This window comes from Frieseomelitta varia, unplaced genomic scaffold, assembly GCF_011392965.1.
Source record: "Frieseomelitta varia isolate USP_RPSP 00005682 unplaced genomic scaffold, Fvar_1.2 scaffold_455, whole genome shotgun sequence".
NCBI lineage: Eukaryota > Metazoa > Arthropoda > Insecta > Hymenoptera > Apidae > Frieseomelitta > Frieseomelitta varia.
This window is the reverse complement of record NW_025110207.1, coordinates 171,888-194,443: the sequence shown is the minus strand read 5'-3', so window position 1 is coordinate 194,443 and position 22,556 is coordinate 171,888. Positions and strand designations below refer to the sequence as shown.

At 36.7% G+C, this 22,556-nt stretch overlaps 9 protein-coding genes across 10 annotated transcripts; all 9 read right to left on the bottom strand.

The window, feature by feature from the left end:
* Window positions 1–164: 164 nt before the first annotated feature.
* Window positions 165–1,879, bottom strand: LOC122532432 (odorant receptor 82a-like). Its single transcript, XM_043661201.1, has 5 exons — window positions 1,207–1,879; window positions 967–1,066; window positions 558–668; window positions 331–486; window positions 165–265 (listed from the first exon to the last, which is right to left on the bottom strand). The coding sequence occupies exons 1-5, from the start codon at window positions 1,815–1,817 to the stop codon at window positions 215–217; spliced, it is 1,029 nt and encodes a 342-aa protein (XP_043517136.1). The 5' UTR covers window positions 1,818–1,879; the 3' UTR covers window positions 165–214.
* A 956-nt stretch (window positions 1,880–2,835) lies between these two features.
* Window positions 2,836–4,576, bottom strand: LOC122532476 (odorant receptor 4-like). The gene is made up of 5 exons (XM_043661268.1): window positions 3,798–4,576; window positions 3,413–3,512; window positions 3,243–3,353; window positions 2,960–3,115; window positions 2,836–2,889 (listed from the first exon to the last, which is right to left on the bottom strand). Exons 1-5 carry the CDS (start codon window positions 4,574–4,576, stop codon window positions 2,836–2,838), a joined length of 1,200 nt encoding a protein of 399 aa, XP_043517203.1.
* Window positions 4,577–6,288: 1,712 nt separating this feature from the next.
* On the bottom strand, window positions 6,289–7,071 carry LOC122532475. Its single transcript, XM_043661267.1, has one exon. It carries the CDS (start codon window positions 7,069–7,071, stop codon window positions 6,289–6,291), a length of 783 nt encoding a protein of 260 aa, XP_043517202.1.
* Window positions 7,072–7,810: 739 nt separating this feature from the next.
* LOC122532474 (odorant receptor 43a-like) lies at window positions 7,811–9,539 on the bottom strand. The gene is made up of 5 exons (XM_043661265.1): window positions 8,761–9,539; window positions 8,390–8,489; window positions 8,214–8,324; window positions 7,930–8,085; window positions 7,811–7,861 (listed from the first exon to the last, which is right to left on the bottom strand). Exons 1-5 carry the CDS (start codon window positions 9,537–9,539, stop codon window positions 7,811–7,813), a joined length of 1,197 nt encoding a protein of 398 aa, XP_043517200.1.
* A 701-nt stretch (window positions 9,540–10,240) lies between these two features.
* Window positions 10,241–11,990, bottom strand: LOC122532473 (odorant receptor 4-like). Its single transcript, XM_043661264.1, has 5 exons — window positions 11,212–11,990; window positions 10,854–10,953; window positions 10,679–10,789; window positions 10,395–10,550; window positions 10,241–10,326 (listed from the first exon to the last, which is right to left on the bottom strand). The coding sequence occupies exons 1-5, from the start codon at window positions 11,988–11,990 to the stop codon at window positions 10,276–10,278; spliced, it is 1,197 nt and encodes a 398-aa protein (XP_043517199.1). The 3' UTR covers window positions 10,241–10,275.
* A 710-nt stretch (window positions 11,991–12,700) lies between these two features.
* LOC122532430 (odorant receptor 4-like) lies at window positions 12,701–14,582 on the bottom strand. 2 transcript variants are annotated; one of them, XM_043661200.1, is made up of 6 exons: window positions 14,222–14,582; window positions 13,839–14,098; window positions 13,644–13,743; window positions 13,443–13,553; window positions 12,844–12,999; window positions 12,701–12,774 (listed from the first exon to the last, which is right to left on the bottom strand). In XM_043661200.1, the coding sequence occupies exons 1-6, from the start codon at window positions 14,573–14,575 to the stop codon at window positions 12,724–12,726; spliced, it is 1,032 nt and encodes a 343-aa protein (XP_043517135.1). In that variant the 5' UTR covers window positions 14,576–14,582; the 3' UTR covers window positions 12,701–12,723. The 2 variants fall into 2 exon arrangements, with proteins under 2 accessions (XP_043517135.1, XP_043517134.1); XM_043661199.1 differs by having other exon boundaries at window positions 13,839–14,582.
* A 1,965-nt stretch (window positions 14,583–16,547) lies between these two features.
* LOC122532441 (odorant receptor 85b-like) lies at window positions 16,548–17,511 on the bottom strand. Its single transcript, XM_043661211.1, has 3 exons — window positions 17,448–17,511; window positions 17,216–17,371; window positions 16,548–16,789 (listed from the first exon to the last, which is right to left on the bottom strand). The coding sequence occupies exons 1-3, from the start codon at window positions 17,505–17,507 to the stop codon at window positions 16,739–16,741; spliced, it is 267 nt and encodes an 88-aa protein (XP_043517146.1). The 5' UTR covers window positions 17,508–17,511; the 3' UTR covers window positions 16,548–16,738.
* An 835-nt stretch (window positions 17,512–18,346) lies between these two features.
* On the bottom strand, window positions 18,347–19,129 carry LOC122532472. The gene has a single exon (XM_043661263.1). It carries the CDS (start codon window positions 19,127–19,129, stop codon window positions 18,347–18,349), a length of 783 nt encoding a protein of 260 aa, XP_043517198.1.
* Window positions 19,130–21,810: 2,681 nt separating this feature from the next.
* On the bottom strand, window positions 21,811–22,274 carry LOC122532471. Its single transcript, XM_043661262.1, has 2 exons — window positions 22,087–22,274; window positions 21,811–22,005 (listed from the first exon to the last, which is right to left on the bottom strand). The coding sequence occupies exons 1-2, from the start codon at window positions 22,261–22,263 to the stop codon at window positions 21,811–21,813; spliced, it is 372 nt and encodes a 123-aa protein (XP_043517197.1). The 5' UTR covers window positions 22,264–22,274.
* Window positions 22,275–22,556: the final 282 nt, after the last annotated feature.

Below are 22,556 nucleotides of genomic sequence, written 5' to 3'. Positions count from 1 at the left end.
ACATCGAGGGAAGCTTGGATCAAATATAGGGTGAAAAACATGCACAGAGAGAGAGAGAGAGAGAGAAACCAAGAAGAAAGAATACCAAGGGGATTAGCTTTTATTGCAAAACTAAGACAGCGTCGCGATTGGGGACACGTTCCTGTATGATTTTTGAATTATCATGAATTACCATCTCTCACGTATTATATCGTAAGTATTCTAACAAGGTACTTTAAACAACCTCGCGTAGAATGTTCAAATATCCCATCGACATTTTCATCACCTAAGGAACATTATCTGTGAAACATGTAACAAGATGTAAGTTAAATTGAAACGTATGTTACTTACGTCGGTGAATGTGGCCAGAGATATTTCAGCCATCTTACCAGCCACCAATTTCATCGGGTGATTAGACATGGCGATAATCAGTATTAGAGAGCGCATATGTTTGGTCGAAAGGTGGTAGTAATTAATCATGCCTGACGTCTGTCCTACAAACCTATTCTGTTAACAGGACCATCACGATAACATTTAAAAAATTGTCAAACAGAGCGCCGAGAGAAACAACAGCGTACTTCGTCGACGAGAAGTTGGCCAATGTAACAAACTATAAAGATGCAGAACATAAAGGATGTTTGTAGCGTGGCATAAATCAACACACCCGCGGTGTTGTTATTCTCCCATTCCTGAAACATGTTTATCCTATATTATTCCAGAAAAAAGAAGAGAAACAGGTAATGTTATTATGTCAGACTACGAATATTCATGTATTTATAATTTCAAGTGAAAAGCGAATCGTACGAAATGTAAATGTAAGTGTAAAGAAATTCAACTCGTTGCGAATTAGTTTTTCACAACTCGTTAAATCAATTAACAATTCAATTACAATTCCAATTATTGTAAATAGTACTCAGGTTACATTTCGTCGTTCCGTATATTCATAAAAATACGAGTTTGCATGAACGTCTGTAGTCCAACACTTACCATGATGATATAATATCCGATGAGACACAGGAGACACGAGCAGCCCACCATTTCGATCAGATAAATGTTCTCTGTAATCGTTTCAATGTTCTTTAAAAATCTGCAAACAAGTGACGAATACAGGCCGTACATACGCGATGTTTTTAATAAACTCGAGCTACGTCCAATTCGCGTTCATTGAATCACGACATATCGTATTCCGCTGCAACCTGTTTCTCCACGCAGAGAACTTTCACTCACCTCATTATTTTCATCTGATATTCGACGATGTCCGCGATCCTCCGTTGAACCATCATCTCGGGCACATCCTTCTTATTCACGAGCCGGTTCATCTTGTTCGCCAAGATCCTCAGCATGCTACACGTATGGAGAACCAACAGAGCGGACATGCCAGAGATACCGCAAACAATTGCATAAGCAACAAATCCAGCGAAAACTTGCAATACAAACAGTATCTCGTAAATCGGTGACTTTTGCTCGTCGAGAATTATGAGGTGAGTCGGGGAGGGTAATGGCCTTATGGTAACGTTGTCTGGAGTGACGATAGTTCCTTTGAGAAGAGGGACAACCGTCCTGTGGCACAAACCACCGCCGTACATAGTGATCGCAGTGACTACCACTATTCTCCTCAGGATCTTCACTTTCGAGCGAAAAATCAGCCGATTCTCCACCGTGGCACTTGCCAAGTCCTCTTTGATCGCGTTCACGCCTTTCTGGATTCTGCTCATTTGCCGCAAGAGAATCGTATATTTGCAGAACTGCATGATGCAGTTAATAGTCGGTCCCATGATGCGCAGTATAACCTTGACGCTGTTCCTTTTCAGGAACATGTGCATGAGAGGTGGCACCATTATCAAGAGCAGCAGGAAGTACGACAAAACGTTTCTTATTCTGAGTAAAATTCTCGAAAGAAAAGAAGAGGAAGGTGAAACAGGCCACGCACCGATTGGACCTAGAAATAGCTCCACGTATCTCGTGGCGTACTTCAAATCCTCCTCCGCCTTCGTTACTTGTGACATATTTTCCATGGTTGAACGCCTCGACAAGACTGACTACGTAAGTGTAAACAATTGGCTCTGATTCGACAGATTGCGCTTGCGTGTATGACCACCGTGATTGTCACGCGTTTGCGAATTCAACATCGAATTGCTGTTATCGAAACGATTTTATTGCGCAGAATGGAGAAATACGTAAATTGGTTGAAATTACCCGGTTGAACTTTCCACGAACTGATTGCTTTCCCGGAGTGGAACGACGGAGGGTTCTTTTCCTGAGAAAAGAACTTATGATCTATAGTGTCTGTAATGTAAAGGTACACAATGCAGAAAGAAGCGTGTCTTTTAAAACTCGTTTTAATTATTGAAATACGAATTTCTACATAAGTATTTTGCATCACGCATTTGTCATTTGTCATTTTATGCATTTATTAATTCATTGGTTATATCACGATATCCGTTGCGAATTTGTTTTTCAAGTCCATGTCAGTTTTCCGAAATAATTCAGACGGTGCTCCGAATTTTTTTTCATTCAGACGATTATACAAAAAGATCCTCTGCATTTTGTAAAATTGAAAATTAATGCGTCTCGAGATCTGATGGTAAACGTTCACAAAGCTTGCAATTTCAAACAGATGTCTGCAAAGTTTCGCGGAGTATAGATCGAAGGGGAACGAGTTCAACCGGGAGTTGCGCTTCAATTATTAAAAATCCGCGTACGTCGGGGAGAGTAAACAGGAGAACGACTTCAAAACCCTCCGATACTGCGTTACGAAATAAATCGAACAATGCTGCGAATATATGGAAATATACTACTATCTACCTATTTTATATCGTATACTGTACACCACATTTAACCTGTAGCAAAGTTAAACTATTGAACAGTAGTTCGCAACATGTTTAAATATCCCACCGACGCTTTCATGATCTGAAAATAATATTTTTCAGGACGTCACAGAAAATTCGAAGGTGCAAAATTCAAGCTGCTCTCTACTTACGTCCGTGAAAGTGGCTAAAGATACATCTACAACTTTGGCAGCGGTGATTTTTATCCGATAATTTGATATAATAATCACCAGCACGAGGTATCGTGCTTTGTTCATGGGAAATCGGTACCAGTTCAGTGTTGTGCACGTTTGCCTAACTGTTTCGGACTGTCAAAGGTAAAATTTATTACATCATAAATTTATTATTGTACATTGTATTAATAATAATATTAAACGTTATGTATTGTGGCGCGATAGTTGGACAAGGAATTGTAAAAAATTGTTAACAACGTACTTCGTTGATGAGAAGTTGACCGATGTAACACATCGTGAAATTGACGAACACGCAACATGTCTCTAATAACAGATAAACTACTATAGCGGTAACATTGTTATTTTCCCATTCCTGAAATATTATACGGACATTATGATTACGGTCATTTGGAACTTTTAATGAAGTTTTACCATGATAATGCAGTATCCGACTACACAAGCAACTAACGTGTCGTTGATCATCTCGAAGAAACACATGCTCGGGATTATTCGATCGATGTTTGTCGAAAATCTGAAATTAAATCTCTGAATGAACGAAAAGGAAAAAAAGTCAAGACGTCACTTTAACGGTAAATCTAACGACACAAGTGAGATGTAAAGTTTGCGAAAAATTGAAACAAAAAGTAGATGAAGAACAAGTTTTCACTCGGTATACTTTACAAGAAAATTCGTTCCATTTTCAGCACTCTAATGTTAATTCCTCGTTATTATTTCTCTCATTAATTTGTCCTCAGCTGTTTTTTATTTCTTCAATTTCACAGTATATTTATTAGCGAATGAAAAATTTATAATTCACCGTTTGATCATTGTCCGATGCTCAACGATGTCCGCGATCTTTTCTTGCACGGCATTCTCGCTTAAGTCAAGCTGATCGGAAAGCTCTACCATCTTGTTCGTCAGGATCCTCAACAGACTGCAGATATGCAAACAAAACATCGTGCAAGCTCCCATTGTGGCGCACAATGTCGTATAGGTGAAGAATCCGCCGAAAATTTGCAGAATATAGATAATTTCGTAATTCGGCGTAACCTGTTCGTCGAAGAATACAAAATAACTTGGACAGGATAACAGTCTTATGGTAGTGTTATTTGGTAGGACAATTCTTCCTTTCACAAGTGGTATGATCGTCCGATTAGACAGACCGCCGCTAAACATGGTGACCACTAATCCTATTACCACTTTGCGTCCGAAATTCGCGTACGTGCGAAAGATCTCTCGATTTTCTTCGGTTGCGTTCAACCAGCTGTTTCTTATCTCCTCTATTGTTTCTCCGAATTCCTTCATCCGACGAATCAGTATGGTGTACTTGATCAGCTGGCACAAATTGTTGACGTGAGGCATGAGCAGTTTTATCCGTCTCCTGCCATTGTTCTCCTTCGTAAATGCGTATAGAATGCTCGGGACCAGCGTCGCCAATTGCAGGAAATAAGATATAAAAATAATGCAGGTTTTTAGGAGTACCGAGGACAAGGAGGATTTGTTAGGATTAGACCAGGCACCGGTTATTTTCAACATAGAATAAAAAACGCTCATGGAATCCCTTAGCTCATCTTCCGCGTTCTTTGCCAGGGACATTTTTTATTCAACGAATTCACGATGGTGACTGACCACATTGGGGATAGACACACGTCACTTTCCACAGCCACCTCGCGCTTGCGTAGGTGAAATGTAAAGTTTTACGCGAATTTAGCGTCGAATTATTGAAACGATCATTATACGCGAAGAGATTCGAACAGAAGGACGGGGAAATTGATTGAAATTGCACGTGTAGACTGTGTCTATACCGAGCGACTTCCCCTCGCGAACGTGAGGTTTTATCGTTCACAGTATTTTCTCTTGCAACTTAGTTACAAATTACCCCGTTGAAGGGGTGACCTTTGTAGCAATTATTTAAAGAACAGGATTTCATATGCGAACGGGGCAGATCGTGCTTGTAACTTCAGCTCTTACAAAACAGCATAAAACGGAGAAAATAACGCGACGATGATTTCAAAACCTATCATTGTAAAATAGGTATTACAGAATCGAAGAGAATTTTTCGCAAGTTAAGGGGACAAATCGTGCTCGCGGTTCCAGCTGCTAGAATTCAAAGTTTTACGGCGAAAATAACGTGACAATGATTTTAAGATCTACGATTGTGAAATATATTGAGAACATTCACGGAGAAATCAGTAGCAGCTATTTTCCAAAAACAAATCTTTATATCGTCTATAACAAACTGTCGTTCACTTTCACAATGTATCTCATATTTAACAAGTTCCGCAATAAGCATAAAGGTACGTTCATAGATTCGAAATTTACTTTTGAAGTATTGATTAGAGAGCGGTTCGTAATACATTCAAGTAGCCCATCGATGTCTTCATAATCTGAAAAAATCATTTTGCAGGACGTTCGAAGATACGACGATACAGAATTCGAATTGCTTTGTACTCACATCGGTGAAGGTGGCCAACGATACCTCCACAACTTTGGCAGCGGTGATTTTTATCCGATTATTTGATATAATAATCATCAGCACGAGGTAACGTGCTTTGTTCATGGGGAATCGATACCAGTTCACTGTTGCGCACGTTCGCCTAACTGTGTCGGACTGTTAAAGGTAAAGTTTATTATATTATAAATTTATTATTGTATATGGTATTGATATTAATATTATACTTTATGTATTGTGGTGCGATATTTAGATAAGGAATTGTAAAGAAATTGTTAATAACGTACTTCGTCGATAAGAAGTTGACCGATATAACACATCGCGAAGTTACTCAACGTGAAGCTTATTTGTATCATAAAATACATTGCTATACTCATGACATTGCTATCTTCCCACTCCTGAAATATTATGGATGTTATGTATACGATTATCACTTTGTTTGAACTTTTAACGAATCTTTACCATGATAATGCAGTATCCGAGTGAACAAACAATTAGCGTATCGTCGATCATCTCGAAGAAACACATGCTCGGGATTATTCGGTCGATGTTTGTCGAAAATCTGAAATTAAATCGCTGAATCAACGAAAAGAGAAAAAAGTCAAGACGCCATTTTAATGCTATATCTAACGACACAAGTTAGGTGAAAAGTTTGCGAAAAAATGAAACAAAAGATACAAGTGAAAGACAAGTTTTCACTCGGTATACTTTACAAGAAAATTCGATCCGTTTTCAGCACTTTTAATTCTAATGTTAATTCCTCGTTATTATTTCTCTCAAAATTAATTTGTACTCAGCTGTTTTTTGTTTTTTCAATTCCACAATATATTTATTAGCGAATGAAAAAATTTATAATTCACCGTTTGATCATTGTTCGATGCTCAACGATGTCCGCGATCTTTTCCTGCACGGCACTGTCGCTTATGTCAGGTTGATCGGAAAGCTCTTTCATCTTGTTCGTCAGGGTTCTCATTAAGCTACACGTGTGCAAACAGAGCATCGCGTAAACTCCCATAGTGGCGCACTGAACCGAATAAGTGAAGAATCCGCCGAAAATTTGCAGGACATAGATTATTTCGTAATTTGGCGTAATCTGTTCGTCGAAGAACACAAAATAACCTGGACAGGCTAATATCCTTATGGTGGTGTTGTTTGGTAGCACGAGTTTCCCTTTTAGAATCGGAATGAGTATTCGATAAGACAGACCGCCACTGAACATGGTAACTCCTACTCCTATTACCGCTTTCCGTCCGATCATTGCGTTCGTACGAAAGATTCGTCGATTTTCATCGGTTGCGTTCAACCAGCAGTTTCTTATCTCCTCCATCATTTCTCTAAATTCGTTCATCCGACGAAACAGTATGGTGTACTTGATCAGCTGGCACAAATTGTTGATCTGAGGCGTGAGCAGTTTTATCCGTCTCCTGCCATTGTCCTCCTTCGCAAATGCGTATAGAACGCTCGGGACCAGCGTCACCAATTGCACAAAATAAGATATAAAGATAATACAGGTTTTTAGGATTACCGAGGACAAGGAGGATTTGTTAGGATTAGGACAGGCACCGGTTATTTTCAACATAGAATAAAAAGCGCTCATGGAATCCCTCAGATCATCTTCCGCGTTCTTTGCCACAGACATTTTTTATTCAACGAATTCACGATGGTGAATGACCACATTGGGGATAGACACACGTCACTTTCAACAGCCACGTCGCGCTTGCGTAGGTGAAATGTAAAGTTTACGCGAATTTAGCGTGGAATTATTGAAGCGTTCATTATACGCGAAAAGATTTGAGTTTTAGCAGAAGGATGGGGAAATTGTTTGAAATTACACGTCTATACCGTGCGACTTCCCCTCGCCAACGTGAGTTTTTATCGTTCACAGTAACTTTGTATTTTCTCTTGCAATTTACCGTCGAAGGGGTAATCTTTGTAGCAATTATTTAGAAAACAGTGCTTCATACGTGAACGGGGCAGATCGTACTTCTAACTTCAGCTTTTACAACACAGAGTAAAACGGAGAAAGCAACGCGACGACGATTTCAAAATCTATGTTTGTAAAATAGATGGAAAAGTTTTACATAATCGGAGAGAATTGTTCGCAAGTTAAGAGGGCTAATCCTGCTTGAGGTTTCAACTGCTAGAATTCGGAATTTTGCGGAGAATATAACGTGACAATGATTTTAAAATCTATACGATTGTGAAATATATTGACAAGGTTCACGGAAAAATCAGGAGCAGTTATTTTTCAAAAACAAATCTTTATATTGTCTTTCATAAACTGTCACATCACAACACAATGTACCTCATATTTAACAAGTTCTGCAATAAGCTTGAAGGTACGTTCATAGATTCGTAAGTCACTTTTGAAGTATTGATTAGAGAGCAGTTCGTAATACATTCAAGTAGCCCATCGATGTCTTCATAATCTGAAAAAATCATTTTGCAGGACGTACGAAGATGCGAAGATACAAAATTCGAATTACTTTGTACTCACATCGGTGAAGGTGGCCAACGATACCTCCACTACTTTGGCAGCGGTGATTTTTATCCGATAATTTGATATAATAATCACCAGAACGAGGTAACGTGCTTTGTTCATGGGAAATCGATACCAGTTCAGTGTTGCGCACGTTCGTCTAACTGTGTCGGACTGTTGAAGGTAAAATTTATTATATTATAAATTTATTATTGTATATTGTATTAATATTAATATTATACTTTATGTATTGTGGTGCGATATTTGGACAAGGAATTGTAAAAAAATTGTTAACAACGTACTTCGTCGATAAGAAGTTGACCGATATAGCACATCGCGAAGTTACTCAACGTGCAGCTTGTTTGTAATATAAGATAAATTACTATACTGATGCTATTGCTATCTTCCCAATCCTGAAATATTATGAACACGATTATCACGTTGATTGAACTTCATCGATCAGTTAGCGAAGTTTTACCATGATGATGCAGTATCCAATCGAACAAACAATTAGCGTGTCGTCGATCATCTCAAAGAAACATATACTCGGAATTATTCGATCGATATTTGTCGAAAATCTGAAATTAAATCACTGAAAATCAAGACGTCATTTCAATGCTAGAATCTAACGACATAAATGAGATGTAAATTTTTCAAAAAATTGAAACAAAAAGATATATGAAAAGCAAGTTTCCACTCGGTATAGTTTAGAAGACAATTTGAGCCGTTTTCAGCACTTTCACTTATAATGTATATTCCTCGTTATTATTTCTCCCTCTATTAACTTGCCCTCAGCTGTTTCAATTCTACAGTATATACTTATTAGCCAATGTAAAATTTAAATTTCACCGTTTAATTTTCGTTCGATGCTCAACGATGTCCGCGATTTTTTCCTGCACGGCACTCTCGCTTATGTCAGATTGATCGGAAAGCTCCTTCATCTTGTTCGTCAGGGTTCTCATTAAGCTACACATGTGCAAACAAAGCATCGCGTAGACTCCCATAGTGGCGCACTGAGCCGAATAGGTGAAGAATCCGCCGAAAATTTGCAGAACATAGATTATTTCGTAGTTCGGCGTAACCTGTTCGTCGAAGAACACAAAATAACCTGGACAGGATAACATTCTTATGGTGGTGTTGTTTGGTAGGACGATTTTCCCTCTTAGAAACGGTGTGAATATTCGGTAAGACAGACCGCCGCTGAACATGGTGACTGCTATCCCTATTACCACCTTGCGTCCGATCTTCGCGTTCGTGCGAAAGATCTGTCGATTTTCTTCGGTTGCGTTCAACCAGCAGTTTCTTATCTCCTCCATCATTTCTCTGAATTCCTTCATCCGACGAAACAGTATGGTGTACTTGATCAGTTGGCACAAATTGTTGATATGAGGCGTGAGCAGTTTAATGCGTTTCCTGCCATTGTTCTCCTTCGCAAATGCGTATAGTACGCTTGGGACCAGCGTCATCAATTGCAGAAAATAAGATATAAAAATAATACAGGTTTTTAGGATTACCGAAGACAAGGAGGATTTGGTAGGATTTGGCCAGGCACCGGTTATTTTCAACATAGAATAAAAAACGCTCATGGAATCCCTCAGATCATCTTCCGCGTTCTTTGCCACAGACATTTTTTATTCAACGAATTCACGATAGTGACTGACCACATTCGGGATAGACACACGTCACTTTCAACAGCCATGTCGCGCTTGCGTACGTGAAATGCGAATTTAGCGTCGAATTATTGAAACGATCGCGAAGAGATTTAAGTTTTAGCAGAAGGATGGGGCAATTGATTGAAATTACACGTGTAGACCGTGTCTATATTGAGCTGCTTCCCCTCGCGAAAGGGAAGTTTCATCGTTCACAGTAACTTTGTATTTTTCCTTGCATTTTATTTGCAAATTACTCTGTTGAAGGGGTGATCTCCAGTATCTACCATGATCTGTAATAATTATTTAAAAGAAAAGAAGATTTCATACGCGAACAGGGAAAATCGTTCTTCAATTCTTAGAATACGTAGTAAAATAACGCGACGATGGTTTCGAAGTCTACCGTTGTGAAATTTTACAGGGTCGGAGAGGATTTTATGCAAGTTGCGAGGGCAAATCGTGTTCGTTGTTCCAACTGCTAGAATTCGAATTTTATACGAGGAAAATAACGTGATAATGATTTTAAAATCTACGATTGTGAAATATATTGGGAAGTTTCACAGAAAGATGTGGAACTGTTGATTTTCAAGAACAAATATTTATATCGTCTATAACAAACTGTCGTTCACTTTCACAATTTCTTTCATATTTGACAAGTTCTGTAATAAGCTTAAAGGTACGTTCATAGATTCGAAATTTACTTTTGAAGTTTTGATTAGAGAGCAGTTCGTAATACATTCAAGTAGCCCATCGATGTCTTCATAATCTGAAAAAATCATTTTGCAGGACGTACGAAGATGCGAAGATACGAAATTCGAATTACTTTGTACTCACATCGGTGAAGGTGGACAAGGATACATCCACAACTTTGGCAGCGGTGATTTTTATCCGATAATTTGATATAATAATCATCAGCACGAGGTAACGTGCTTTGTTCATGGGAAATCGATACCAGTTCACTGTTGCGCACGTTCTTCTAACTGTTTCGGACTGTTAAAGGTAAAATTTATTATATTACAAATTTATTATTGTATATGGTATTGATATTAATATTATACTTTATGTATTGTGGTGCGATATTTAGATAAGGAATTGTAAAAAAATTGTTAATAACGTACTTCGTCGATAAGAAGTTGACCGATATAACACATCGTGAAGTTACTCAACGTGCAGCTTGTTTGTATCATAAGATAAATTGCTATACTGACGCCATTGCTATTTTCCCAATCCTGAAATATCATGGACATTATGTACACGATTATCACGTTGTTTGAACATTTAACGAAGCTTTACCATGATAATGCAGTATCCGAGTGAACAAACAATTAGCGTGTCGTCGATCATCTCGAAGAAACACATGCTCGGGATTATTCGATCGATGTTTGTCGAAAATCTGAAATTAAATCGCTGAATGAACGAAAAGAAAAAAAAGTCGAGACGTTATTTCAACGCGAAATCTAACGACACAAGTGAAGTGTAAAGTTTGCGAAAAAATGAAACAAAAGATACCGTAAAAGACAAGTGTTCGCTCGGTATACTTTACAAGAAAGTTCGATCAGTTTTCAGCACTTTTAATTCTAATGTTAATTCCTCGTTATTATTTCTCTCATTAATTTTATATTTCTTAGCGAATATAAAATTTATAATTCACCGTTTGATCATTGTTCGATGCTCAACGATGTCCGCGATCTTTTCCTGCACGGCACTCTCGCTTATGTCAGGTTGATCGGAAAGCTCCTTCATCTTGTTCGTCAGGGTTCTCATTAAGCTACACGTGTGCAAACAAAGCATCGAGTAAACTCCCATAGTGGCGCACTGAGCCGAATAGGTGAAGAATCCGCCGAAAATTTGCAGAACGTAGATTATTTCGTAGTTCGGCGTAACCTGTTCGTCGAAGAACACAAAATAACCTGGACAGGATAACATTCTTATGGTTGTGTTGTCTGGTAGGACGAGTTTCTCTCTTAGAATCGGAGTGAATATTCGATAAGACAGACCGCCACTGAACATGGTAACTCCTATTCCTATTACCGCTTTGCGTCCGATCTTCGCGTTCGTACGAAAGATTCGTCGATTTTCTTCGTTTGCGTTCAACCAGCAGTTTCTTATCTCCTCCATCATTTGTCTGAATTCCTTCATCCGACGAAACAGTATAGTATACTTGATCAGCTGGCACAAATTGTTGATCTGAGGCGTGAGCAGTTGTATTCGTTTCCTGCCATTGTTCACCTTCGCAAATGCGTATAGAACGCTCGGGACCAGCGTCACCAATTGCACAAAGTAAGATGTAAAAATAATACCGATTTTTAGGATTGCCGTGGACAAGGAGAATTTGGTAGGATTTGGCCAGATACCGGTTATTTTCAACATGGAATGAAAGACGCTCATGGAATCCCTCAGATCATCTTCCGCGTTCTTTGCCATAGACATTTTTTATTCAACGAATTCACGATGGTGAATGACCACATTGGGGATAGACGCACGTCACTTTCAACAGCCACGTCGCGCTTGCGTAGGTGAAATGTAAAGTTTCCGCGAATTTAGGGTGGAATTATTGAAGCGATCATTATACGCGAAGAGATTTAAGTTTTAGAAAAATGATGGGGAAATTGATTGAAATTATACGTGTAGACTGTGTCTATACCGAGCGACTTCCCCTCGCGAACGGGAGATTTCATCGTTCACAGTAACTTTGTATTTTCTCTTGCAATTTACTTGTAAATTACCCCGTAGAAAGGGTGATCTCTGTAGTAATTATTTAAAAAGGAAGAGGATTTCATACGCGAGCGGGGAAAACTCGTGCTGCAACTCTTAGAATACGTAATAATAAAACAACGCGACGATGATTTTAAAGTCTAGCATTGTGCAGTTTTATAGGGTCGGAGAGAATTTTATGCAAGTTGCGAGGGCAAATTGTGTTCGTGGTTTCAGCTGCTAGAATTCCAAGTGAAACGGACAAAAATAACGTGACAACGATTTCGATATCTATCAATGTGAAATATGTTTAAAAGTCTAATGGAAAAATAAAGAGCTGTTATCTTCTGAGAACAAATCTTTATATCGTCTTCAACGAACTATCGTACAATACACCTCATATTTAACAAGATTTATAATAAGCGTAAAGGTACGTTGGTAGATTCTAAATTTACTTTTCAAGTTTCTATTAGAGAGCACTTCGCAGTACGTTTAAATAGCCCATCGACGCCTTCATGATCTGAAGAAAATCATTTTGTGGAACGTTCGATGATAGAAAAATTCGAAATTCGAATTACTTCACACTTACATCGGTGAAGGTGGCCAATGATACCTCTAGAATTTTGGCAGCGGTGATTTTTATTCGATAATTCGATATAATGATCACCGGTATCAGGCATCGCGCCTTTTTCGAGGAGAATCGGTACCAGTTCAAAGTTGCGGACGTTCGGCTAATATGTTCACTCTGTTGAAGGTAAAATTGATTACTAGAAGAGAATTGTATGCACTTAATGCTTGTAACACACATGAATACCTAACATAAAATAGCTATTTTATAATATATAAAATATCTAGATTACAGTATATATTTTATAATATATAAAATTATATAAAATATCTAGAGTACAGTATATAGTATAATGCAATTTTTTTTCAAATGCCGTTTCTTTAGTGATGTTCATAAAAATTTTAATTCAAATTCTGAGAAATAGGAAATTGAAAAATGCACGCAACTCATACGTAAAAGTACGCAAAATATCGAAAAAATTTGTAAAATTTATCAGAATAGGCTATGTCATAAAAATTTAAAAATAGAAATACTCGTCCGTATATTCCACTACTAAAATAAAGAACTTTTTAGGAAGCGGATGAACGATGGACTAACATTGGCAAACAATTGATAGTTACTTCGTTGATAAGGAGCTGACCAATGTAACACATGGTGAAATTAATGAATATGGTACTCATTTGCAACGAGATGTAAACAATTAAAGCAGCGGTGTTGCTGCTCTCCCATTCCTGAAACACGACAACAACGACAAGGTAAGCAACTATGGCACATTTGTTTTCAATTTTCAACGAAATTTAAAATCAATTTCAATCACTTACCATGATAATGCAGTATCCGATTGCGCATGTGATCAATGTGTCGTTGATGATCTCGAAGCAACATATGTAGGGTGTAATCTCTTCGACGTTGTTTAAAAATCTGAAAATTAATTCACGCACACGCACATACGCGCGCATCGTGCTGTAATACCTGACACATTCTAGATTATATATCAGCAGGGTGTAAGTTATTACTTTTTGATCTTCGTCCGATATTCGACGATACTCGCGATCTTCTTTTGCACGGCATTCTCACTCACGTCGAGCTGCTCTGAAAGTTCGGACATCATGTTCGCTAAGATCCTCAACAGGCTGCACATGTGCATGCACAGTAACGAAGAGACACCCATGGTGCCGCACAGTATCGTGTAGATGACGAATCCGCCAAGAACTTGCAGAGCGAAGATTATCTCGTAGTTGGGCGTACGCTGCGCGTCGAAGAACACGAAGTAACTCTGACTGGACAGCAGCCTTATAGTAGCGTTATTCGGCAAAACAATTCTTCCCTTCGAGAGCGGCATCACCGTACGATTACACATACCGCCAGTATACATAATGATTGCTATTCCCAGCACTACCTTGTATCCAACCTTGGCGTTCTCGCGGAAAATTTGTCGATTCTCATCGGTGGCGCTCAGCCAGTCGTTCCTTATATCCTCCATCGTTTCCCGGAATTCTTTCATACGGCGCAACAGTATGGTGTATTTGATCAGCTGGCTCAAACCGTTAATATGAGGCATCAGCAGTTTAACTTGCTTCCTGCTGTTCGTCTCCTTGCCAAATATGTACATGAAGCTCGGGATCAGTAGCAGTAGTTGTAAGAAATAAGAGATCGATATCGTGCACCATTTGATGATGGTCGAGGATACGGTGGTTACGGCAGGATCTGGCCAGGCGCCGATTATTTTTAAAAGTGGATACAACAATCTCATGGAGTGTTTCAGGTCTTCCTCCGCCTTCCTTACTCGGGGCATTTTTCTTTTTTTCTATTTTTTCTTTTTAAGAGGGTGAAACCTCTCTGCGCGACTGCTAGGCCACGCAACACACAGTGGCACTCGTTCCAACCTCATTGCGCTTGCGTATGTAAAATGTTAAGTATCGACAGGGGATCGCGAGATAGCTTGAATTCGCTGTTGAATTTTTATGAAACGACAGGGAAATTGACTGAAATTACACGCGCGGGTTTTCCTTTCTCTACATTATTTTTACCCTTCACGGGTAAAGTTTCATCGTAATAGAAACTTCGATATCTCCTCGGTTTGCCTTCCCGATCAGAGCGAACGCAGTTTTCATCGTGATCGATTCGATGAAATGTCATTTTACGTCAGGAGCAGTGCTGGTGTAAATTATTTGCATTTTGTTACACAATTAGTTAATATTATACACGGTGTGCGAAGTGAAACGAGATATTGTAAAATTTTTTTGTTGTAATTCAGTTGCGAATTGAAGTAAATGTGAAATGTGTTTCAATTATTAGTCGATATTAGTGGAATTCCATTTACAGTTCATATAATTGAAGTTTGTACAATAGAGAGAAATGCATACGGTAATTACAATTTTTCTAAAATGTCATTTTACGTCAGGAGCAGTGCTGGTGTAAATTATTTACATTTTGTTATACAATTAGTTAATATTATACACGGTGTGCGAAGTGAAACGAGATATTGTAAAATTTTTTTGTTGTAATTCAGTTGCGAATTGAAGTAAATGTGAAATGTGTTTCAATTATTAGTCGATATTAGTGGAATTCCATTTACAGTTCGTATAATTGAAGTTTGTACAATAGAGAGAAATGCATACAGTAATTACAATTTTTCTTACTATTACTTTTCGTTTATACAATACACACTACTGTTCAGATAAGTGGATCAATTAATCGGACAGTCATCAAAATTTCCTTCTAATAAATGAATGGAAATAGAGTTCCAATAAATATACGATAATTTTGTAGCAATATTATATTAATTTCTATACTTAACACAAGTTAATCTGACTGGGTAGAACTCTATATTATCAAAAGCGTTTACCTTCTCACCTTTTGACTTTTGTTTAACAGGCAACAATGTTCGATATCTTCCGATATCATATCTTCAACAAAGCACTAAAGAAAGCACACTGCTCACGCCAACGATGTAGATGAGTAATTCATTCAAAATTTCCTAGATAAATGCTATTTAATACGGAGTGGATTTTTCATTGGCGAAAACGAAATGAACAGGTAATGATAATGTTCTTATGGTCATGTTACTTTTTTAAAGTTCGATAAATAAAATTTGTACATTGCGACGTGACAATAGATAGTAATAATAGTAGTCTGTATTCAATGTTTCTTCTCATACGTAAAAGAAAAATTTAAGCATAAGAAATGAAAATTAAACACCATTTTAAAATCTTTGAGAGATCGCCTCTTTCAAAAAGTATGTGAAACCTTTTTTCGCGTTCTTTAATCGGGATAATTTTTCAGTTGGATAGGAAGCTCGTGCATGACTAGCCACTATACTACGCACGTGAAATCATAAATCCAAGCAAATTCAATGACTAGTTACTGTTATCGAAACGATGACAGCGCACGAAGGCTATACCAAAGTTTCAGGTTTTTATAAATAAATGCATGGGGAACTTGGAGTTGAGATTATTATTTAGGATTGAGACTTACTACTTACCACGCTGTAGCATTCCCTTTTCCCCTTTGGGATTAACATTTTTAATCGAATGTGTTAGGTGAACAATAAGTAAAGATATTCTTTAGAAAAAGATGTTTATGAAGGAATGAAATATCTCGACATTTTATGACAATATGGTTACAATGTAACTCAATTAATTAGTTAATTTTTTAGAAAAGTCCATTGTCGATTGAGGATCATTAGAGTGGATAGTGAATAAACGTAATGCGAAAGAGTCAGAATCCAATTATTACATACAATTGCGGACAAGTTTCGAGGAATTTTAATAAAAAAAACAGACTTATTGCTGTACGATGGGGGTCGCATAATTTCATAGCAGAGTGTAAGAGTGCGACAATCGAGAAATTCCGCTTACCTACTGGTGCATGATCTACTATAATCAAATATCGGTGAATCGTTTTTATCAAATATTCAAATAGTGGATCGTAACACATTGAAATATCCCATTGCTGTCTTTATAATCTAGAAAAGAAATTGGAACATGTGCAGGACGTGGAAAACACAAGTCTATAGTCATTCACAAAAATCTTCGTACGCTCTGTAAAATGTCCTTCGTCAATTGTGAAACTCTAACTCGTTGATCATCATCATTTGACCGGTAAAAATGAATTTCTGATTCATGTGCACACATTTTGCTGCATTCCATAAACATGAATTTCGTCTTGGTTATTGATGAAATACGAAGTTTGTTATTTTTCAATTACGTTGTTCCCTTAATTAACAAAATGATGGTCCAAGTTCGTTTAAAACGAGATTTTCGTTTCTCCGAGAGGAAACATATTTTTTTAGAAGCGTGACCGTTTTGTCGTGGCAAAAGGAAACATAAAATAGTCCTTTTCATAAACTGTATGAAGAACTCTTGTGAATGACGATGCTGTTGGTACTCACATCGGTGAACGTAGCTAAAGACATATCAGCTATGTTTGCAGCTGTGACTTTTATTGGACAATTCGAAGAAATAATAATCATTATCAGACTGCGTGCTTTTTTCACAGGGAGCCGGTACCAGTCCAACGTGTTAGATACTTTTTTAACAATACTGGCCTGTCAAAGTGAAAGTACGCAATGAACATCTCGGTCGCGTGAGAGAAAATTTTGTTTGTAGTAGTCAATGGTATACTTCGTCGATGAGAAGTTGACCAATGTAGCAACTCGTGAACATGGTAGTAACATTTGTCATTTGTAACAAAAAGTATGTTACTAAACTTGCGACGTTGCTATTTTCCCATTCCTGAAAAGCGGTCATTGGCAAATTATAAAAATGGCCACTGTGTAATGTTCTCAACAAAGTTTCTACGGTCATTTGTTCCTACCATGATAATACAGTACCCAAGTATACACGCGATTATCACTTCGTCGGAAATCCCGATAGAATAAAAATACGACGTGATGCGTTCAGCGTCATTGAGAAATCTGAAATCAAATTCCGACCGCGATAGATTTTCTATCAAAGTTTCTTCGCGTTTTTATCTTTACTCTATAATATAAACTAATATAAATAATTATATTATAATTATAAATTATATTTATAATAATATTATATTTATAAGTATATTTTATATTTAATATAATTCATTATTATTGCTATATAATAATGTAATATAATATAAATAATATAAGAATTTATTATTATATTATAATTTTATAATATAACATTATTACAATAATAATATAATAATATTTATATAATATTATCATATAATTTTATATTATAATATTATAATTTATTATTACATTATTTATATATTTATAAATAATTATAAATCATATTATTGTTATAAAATAATTATATTGTAATGTAAATAATATAAAAAATTAATATAAAACTAATATTTCAGCGAATGTAATAGCAAAAGGTACGACGTATACAATAAGATGCAGAATGAAAGTAAGCTTCAATAACTGAAGGGAGATCAATCATAAATCCAAACTAAACAAGTTACACCAACCGTATGGTTTCCAGTTTCTTTCGTAGCAAATGGTACATTTTCTTGTACACTATTTAAAAAGAAAAACAACTCACCTTTTAATTTTTATTTGACGTTCAACGATGTCGATGATCTTCTCCTGTACAGCCTTTTCGTCTGAGTTCGACTGATTCGAAAGCTCGATCATTTTGTTCGCCAAGATCCTCAGCATGCTGCACATGTGTAGACAAAGCATTGCACAAAGCCCGACTGTTCCACATACCGTGGTATAGTTGACAAGTCCACAGACAACTTGCAGGACAAAAATTATCTCATAATTCGGTGTAAGTTGTTCGCTGAAGAAAACAAAGTAACCTGGACACGGTAGACGTCTGATGGTCATGTTATTCGGTAGAACGATCTTGCCCTTTAAAAGCGGAATGATCGTTCGTAAGCTGACACCGCCGGTGTATATCAAGATTGCTATTGCCATCATCACTTTATGCCCAATGCTGGATCTCGTTCGTAAGATCCATTGATCATCTTTCGTAGCACTCGACCAATCCTCCTTCATGTTGTCTAACAATTTACGGAATTCGTTGCTCCGTAGTAGCAGTATAGTGTACTTGCACAGCTGGCACGCGGAGTTAAAATGCGGCATTATCAGCTTAATCCGATTTCTGCCGTTCTTCACTTTCAGAATTACGAACAGCGTGCTCGGTATCATAACAGCGAATTGTAGGAAGTAAATGAGAAGAATCAAACACCATTTCAGACTCTTCGAGAGCACTGACGATGTAGCGTTGACCGGCCAGGCACCGAGCGCGTTTAACAGCGGATGCACGAACCATGTAGCATGCTTTATACCTTCTTCTGCGCTTCGTGTTCTGCTCATTTTTTTCGAGTGGCAGCTTGAACGGATGATGAAGCCTGATTGGCCACGTTCCGGCTGGAGGGAAGGTCATCGATTCCGTGAAACTCGTCGCGCTTGCGTGCATAAAATTTTTAACATCCGTGAATTTAGTGTTAAATTGCTGTCGTCGAAGGGATTGCGGAATTGTGATTCTTTTTTTTTTTTTTTTTTAGAAAATTAGCTGAAATTGCTTTTATAGTAGTTGTGTTTACAGCTAATCGTCTCTCCTATCGATCGAGAAGTTTTATAATGCTAGCTGTTTATTTTTCTTTGCATGCTTTACTCGTTCAATTCAATTTCTGGTGGTGATAATTTTAGAAAATTCGCTCGTAAACTGACAAGTAGCGTGTTGATATATTTTTCAGAAATTTTTAACTCATTATATTCGGTGTTAGCAACAAAATTGTTTATTACTTACTGTAAGCCTCGCAATGAAGTTTCTTTCATCAGTCTCAAAGTTTGTAATTGAAATGGAGATTGTAGTAAATGTAGAAGGGTTCCATAAATGTAGAAGGGTCCCATGCGCGAGGTTATGAGTTTGAAATCGTCTGTTATTGTGCAGAATATGTCTCCACAGAGTGAAACCGAGTTGAGTCGCAGAACAGAGTGTAATATCAGTTTTAACGTTCACTGTTTTTGACATGTATTCATAGTGCTCGTCAGGAGTATTGTCAGATTTTGTTGCAACCCAGTAATATTTTTTATATATTTTAAATATAATATTATTATATTTTTTAAATACAATTCACGATACTGTATTATACATAATTTCGTAATTATATATAATACAGGGATAAAAATGGAGAAGATTAAATCAATTAATATTTTATTTCAATTTTTATATACCAGCTTAACGATATACGTATACACAGGTCAATAGATTCAAAGTTTTCGTACTTTGCTATACTATATATACTTTATTATACCGTACTTGCTTTTCTCGATTGCTGAACACGCAATTGAAACGACTCAAAGCAAGATTTTACACATGTTTCTGATGGTATTCTTTCTTAAACGTATTTAGCTGTGAAATTTTGATTTGTGCAAACATTTTCGAATATTTGAAACACGTGACGTGATATATTACTAAGGTGCACACTCTCTACACTTTCAGAATACAATTTCAGAATACAATAATCGTTTTATAATTTTAATTTTTAATTTTAATTATAATATACGACTAATATCTTTAATAGACGTTCAAGTTTCTTTTTAATCACTCTCCTTGAAAAATGACAGTATTTTCTAAATGAACATATCATTTCGTCCTCCCTTTACTGATCATTTTTAGAAAAATTTTGTAACCGCTCACAATGATAGAGTCAGTGTTTGTTGCGCAATACTTCAATATTTCTCCGAAAAAGATAGCTCTAATTAAATTATAATCGCAAAGTAATAGAACAAGTGAATCCGCCGATTGTTAAACGCGTGCGTTAACGATCCTTTCTTTTGCATTTTTTCTTGCTCAATATTCGTTTTCGGTATTAGAGTGCTCAAGAGGATAAGGTCTTTTCAGAAAATCGAGATCGTTAGCAGTTTTATACATTGTATCTCAATTTATTCAATTTTTCAAATTTAACAACAAAGTATAATGTCTGACGTTTGTCGTTTGACAGATGCTTCACAGCGTGTTTGGAAAAAATCTAACGGTGGCCCTAAAGCCAAGAATATAAGAATATTTCATTATCTCCATCTTAAGATAGAGCATGAAATACAAAATTTCATCAGAAGCTTGGTCTACTTATAAACCTAGTATATGACTATATGAAATATCGGCAAACTGTTCCAACAAACATTCAAATAGTGGTTCGCAGCACATTGAAATATCCCACTGTTGCTTTCATAATCTGAAAAAGAATTTGGAACATGTAGAAGGAACAGAAGATAATATTTACAGTCATCCACAAAAATCTTCGTATGCACTGTAGAAACCCCTCTTCTTACACAAATGTTTCTTTTTCAGATAAAACGCTGCAGTACTTCGCGACAGAGATTGTGAATTTTACGTAAATGTCATTTCGTTATAGCTCCACATTTATTAGTGTTGGAAACTCATTTATTTTATAACAGGGGCACAGTGAGCCAAAAACAGAGCCACATTAATTAATAATTTATCGAAGTCAGGTGCGTTAGGTAAGTATCACTCTTTTGCGACGAAAGTGTTACGACTTAAACAACGTGATTTTCGACTCATCACTGCAAAACTATTGTAGCAAAACTTCATGGTCAATTATGAAACTCTGACTCATTGCTGTTCATGATTCAGCTGGGATTTCTGACACATTGATCTTCATAATTCATCTGGGATTCAGCCGAAAAGGAATTTTTGATTCATATGACATTCTATAAGTATGCTGCTTTCTGTAAGTATGTATTTCTTATTATGAATGTATGTACCTCTTATTACGTAAGTATGTATTTCTTATTATGAATTTTGTCTTGATTATCATTGTGAAGAGATACACATTCATAAGATAAGGAGTGAAAAACTCGCAACTAAGTAGTTTCCTTAATTAACAATAGAATGTTTAATTCTTTTAAAACCAAATTTTCCAAACAAACTTCTTCAAGCTGTTCCACAATCGTCGCAGAGGAGAGACATGTGCACAATCGGGAAGTTGGAATAATTAAATACAGATGTTTTTTTCCGTAAAATGTTGTTTTCAGAGACTTTTATGGACGACACTGTTGCATATACTCACATCAATGAACGTAATTAGGGACAACTGTACCATATTTGCTACTGTGATTTTCATTGGATTATTCGACATAATAATAACTAAGATCAAACAGCGTGCTTTCTCCACAGGCAGCTGATACCAATCTAACGTATTAGATATCTTTTTAACAACATTGCCCTGATGCGAAAAAATTTGACAATGAAAATCGTAATACTGTGATTTCAAAGAAAATTCTGTTTGTAATAATCAATGCTATACCTCGTCGATAAGAAGTTGGCCAACGAAGCAATTCGTGAACATGCCGATTATCATTGTTATTTGCAATGCAAAGTACGTTACTATAGCCGTTGTATTACTATTTCCCCATTCCTGAAATATGGTCATTAACAAATTACTAAAATAGACGATGTGCCATGATGCATCATTAGCAAACATTTTTGCAATTGTTTGTTACTACCATGATCATGATATATCCAACTATTAACATGATTATCACTTCGCTGGTCATCCCCACAAAGTAAATATACGATGTAACGTATTCGGAGCGATTAAAAAATCTGTAATGAAGCTTTCACTAGAGTCACGATTATTGGATTTACGTTGAATAAATTATTATCTAAGATAACTCTCTAAATAGATTTCCATATTTAAATATCTTCTTTCCCCATTCACATTAATTATATCAGAGACAAACTACCGAAGAAAGACAAAAATATTTGAACTGTACG

Coding starts and splice junctions, on each gene's coding strand:
- LOC122532475 (XM_043661267.1), bottom strand. CDS start 7,071: ATGTCTGTGGCAAAGAACGCGGAAGATGATCTGAGGGATTCCATGAGC.
- LOC122532472 (XM_043661263.1), bottom strand. CDS start 19,129: ATGAGCAGAACACGAAGCGCAGAAGAAGGTATAAAGCATGCTACATGG.
- LOC122532473 (XM_043661264.1), bottom strand. CDS start 11,990: ATGTCTATGGCAAAGAACGCGGAAGATGATCTGAGGGATTCCATGAGC. Junction 10,954..11,211: donor CATCGAACAATGATCAAACG/GTGAATTATAAA, acceptor ATTTAATTTCAG/ATTTTCGACAAACATCGATC. Junction 10,327..10,394: donor CCTTGTCCACCTTCACCGAT/GTGAGTACAAAG, acceptor TGATTTTTTCAG/ATTATGAAGACATCGATGGG.
- LOC122532471 (XM_043661262.1), bottom strand. CDS start 22,263: ATGTTTGCTAATGATGCATCATGGCACATCGTCTATTTTAGTAATTTG. Junction 22,006..22,086: donor GCCAACTTCTTATCGACGAG/GTATAGCATTGA, acceptor TTTTCGCATCAG/GGCAATGTTGTTAAAAAGAT.
- LOC122532476 (XM_043661268.1), bottom strand. CDS start 4,576: ATGTCCCTGGCAAAGAACGCGGAAGATGAGCTAAGGGATTCCATGAGC. Junction 3,354..3,412: donor TCGGATACTGCATTATCATG/GTAAAACTTCAT, acceptor ATAATATTTCAG/GAATGGGAAAATAACAATGT. Junction 2,890..2,959: donor CTTTAGCCACTTTCACGGAC/GTAAGTAGAGAG, acceptor TATTATTTTCAG/ATCATGAAAGCGTCGGTGGG.
- LOC122532432 (XM_043661201.1), bottom strand. CDS start 1,817: ATGGTGCCACCTCTCATGCACATGTTCCTGAAAAGGAACAGCGTCAAG. Junction 669..966: donor TCGGATATTATATCATCATG/GTAAGTGTTGGA, acceptor AACATGTTTCAG/GAATGGGAGAATAACAACAC. Junction 266..330: donor CTCTGGCCACATTCACCGAC/GTAAGTAACATA, acceptor AATGTTCCTTAG/GTGATGAAAATGTCGATGGG.
- LOC122532474 (XM_043661265.1), bottom strand. CDS start 9,539: ATGTCTGTGGCAAAGAACGCGGAAGATGATCTGAGGGATTCCATGAGC. Junction 8,490..8,760: donor CATCGAACGAAAATTAAACG/GTGAAATTTAAA, acceptor ATTTAATTTCAG/ATTTTCGACAAATATCGATC. Junction 8,086..8,213: donor GTCAACTTCTTATCGACGAA/GTACGTTGTTAA, acceptor TACCTTCAACAG/TCCGACACAGTTAGACGAAC.
- LOC122532430 (XM_043661199.1), bottom strand. CDS start 14,575: ATGAGATTGTTGTATCCACTTTTAAAAATAATCGGCGCCTGGCCAGAT. Junction 13,000..13,442: donor GTCAGCTCCTTATCAACGAA/GTAACTATCAAT, acceptor TACCTTCAACAG/AGTGAACATATTAGCCGAAC. Junction 12,775..12,843: donor CATTGGCCACCTTCACCGAT/GTAAGTGTGAAG, acceptor GATTTTCTTCAG/ATCATGAAGGCGTCGATGGG.
- LOC122532441 (XM_043661211.1), bottom strand. CDS start 17,507: ATGACAAATGTTACTACCATGTTCACGAGTTGCTACATTGGTCAACTT. Junction 17,372..17,447: donor GTCAACTTCTCATCGACGAA/GTATACCATTGA, acceptor TCACTTTGACAG/GCCAGTATTGTTAAAAAAGT. Junction 16,790..17,215: donor CTTTAGCTACGTTCACCGAT/GTGAGTACCAAC, acceptor TTTCTTTTCTAG/ATTATAAAGACAGCAATGGG.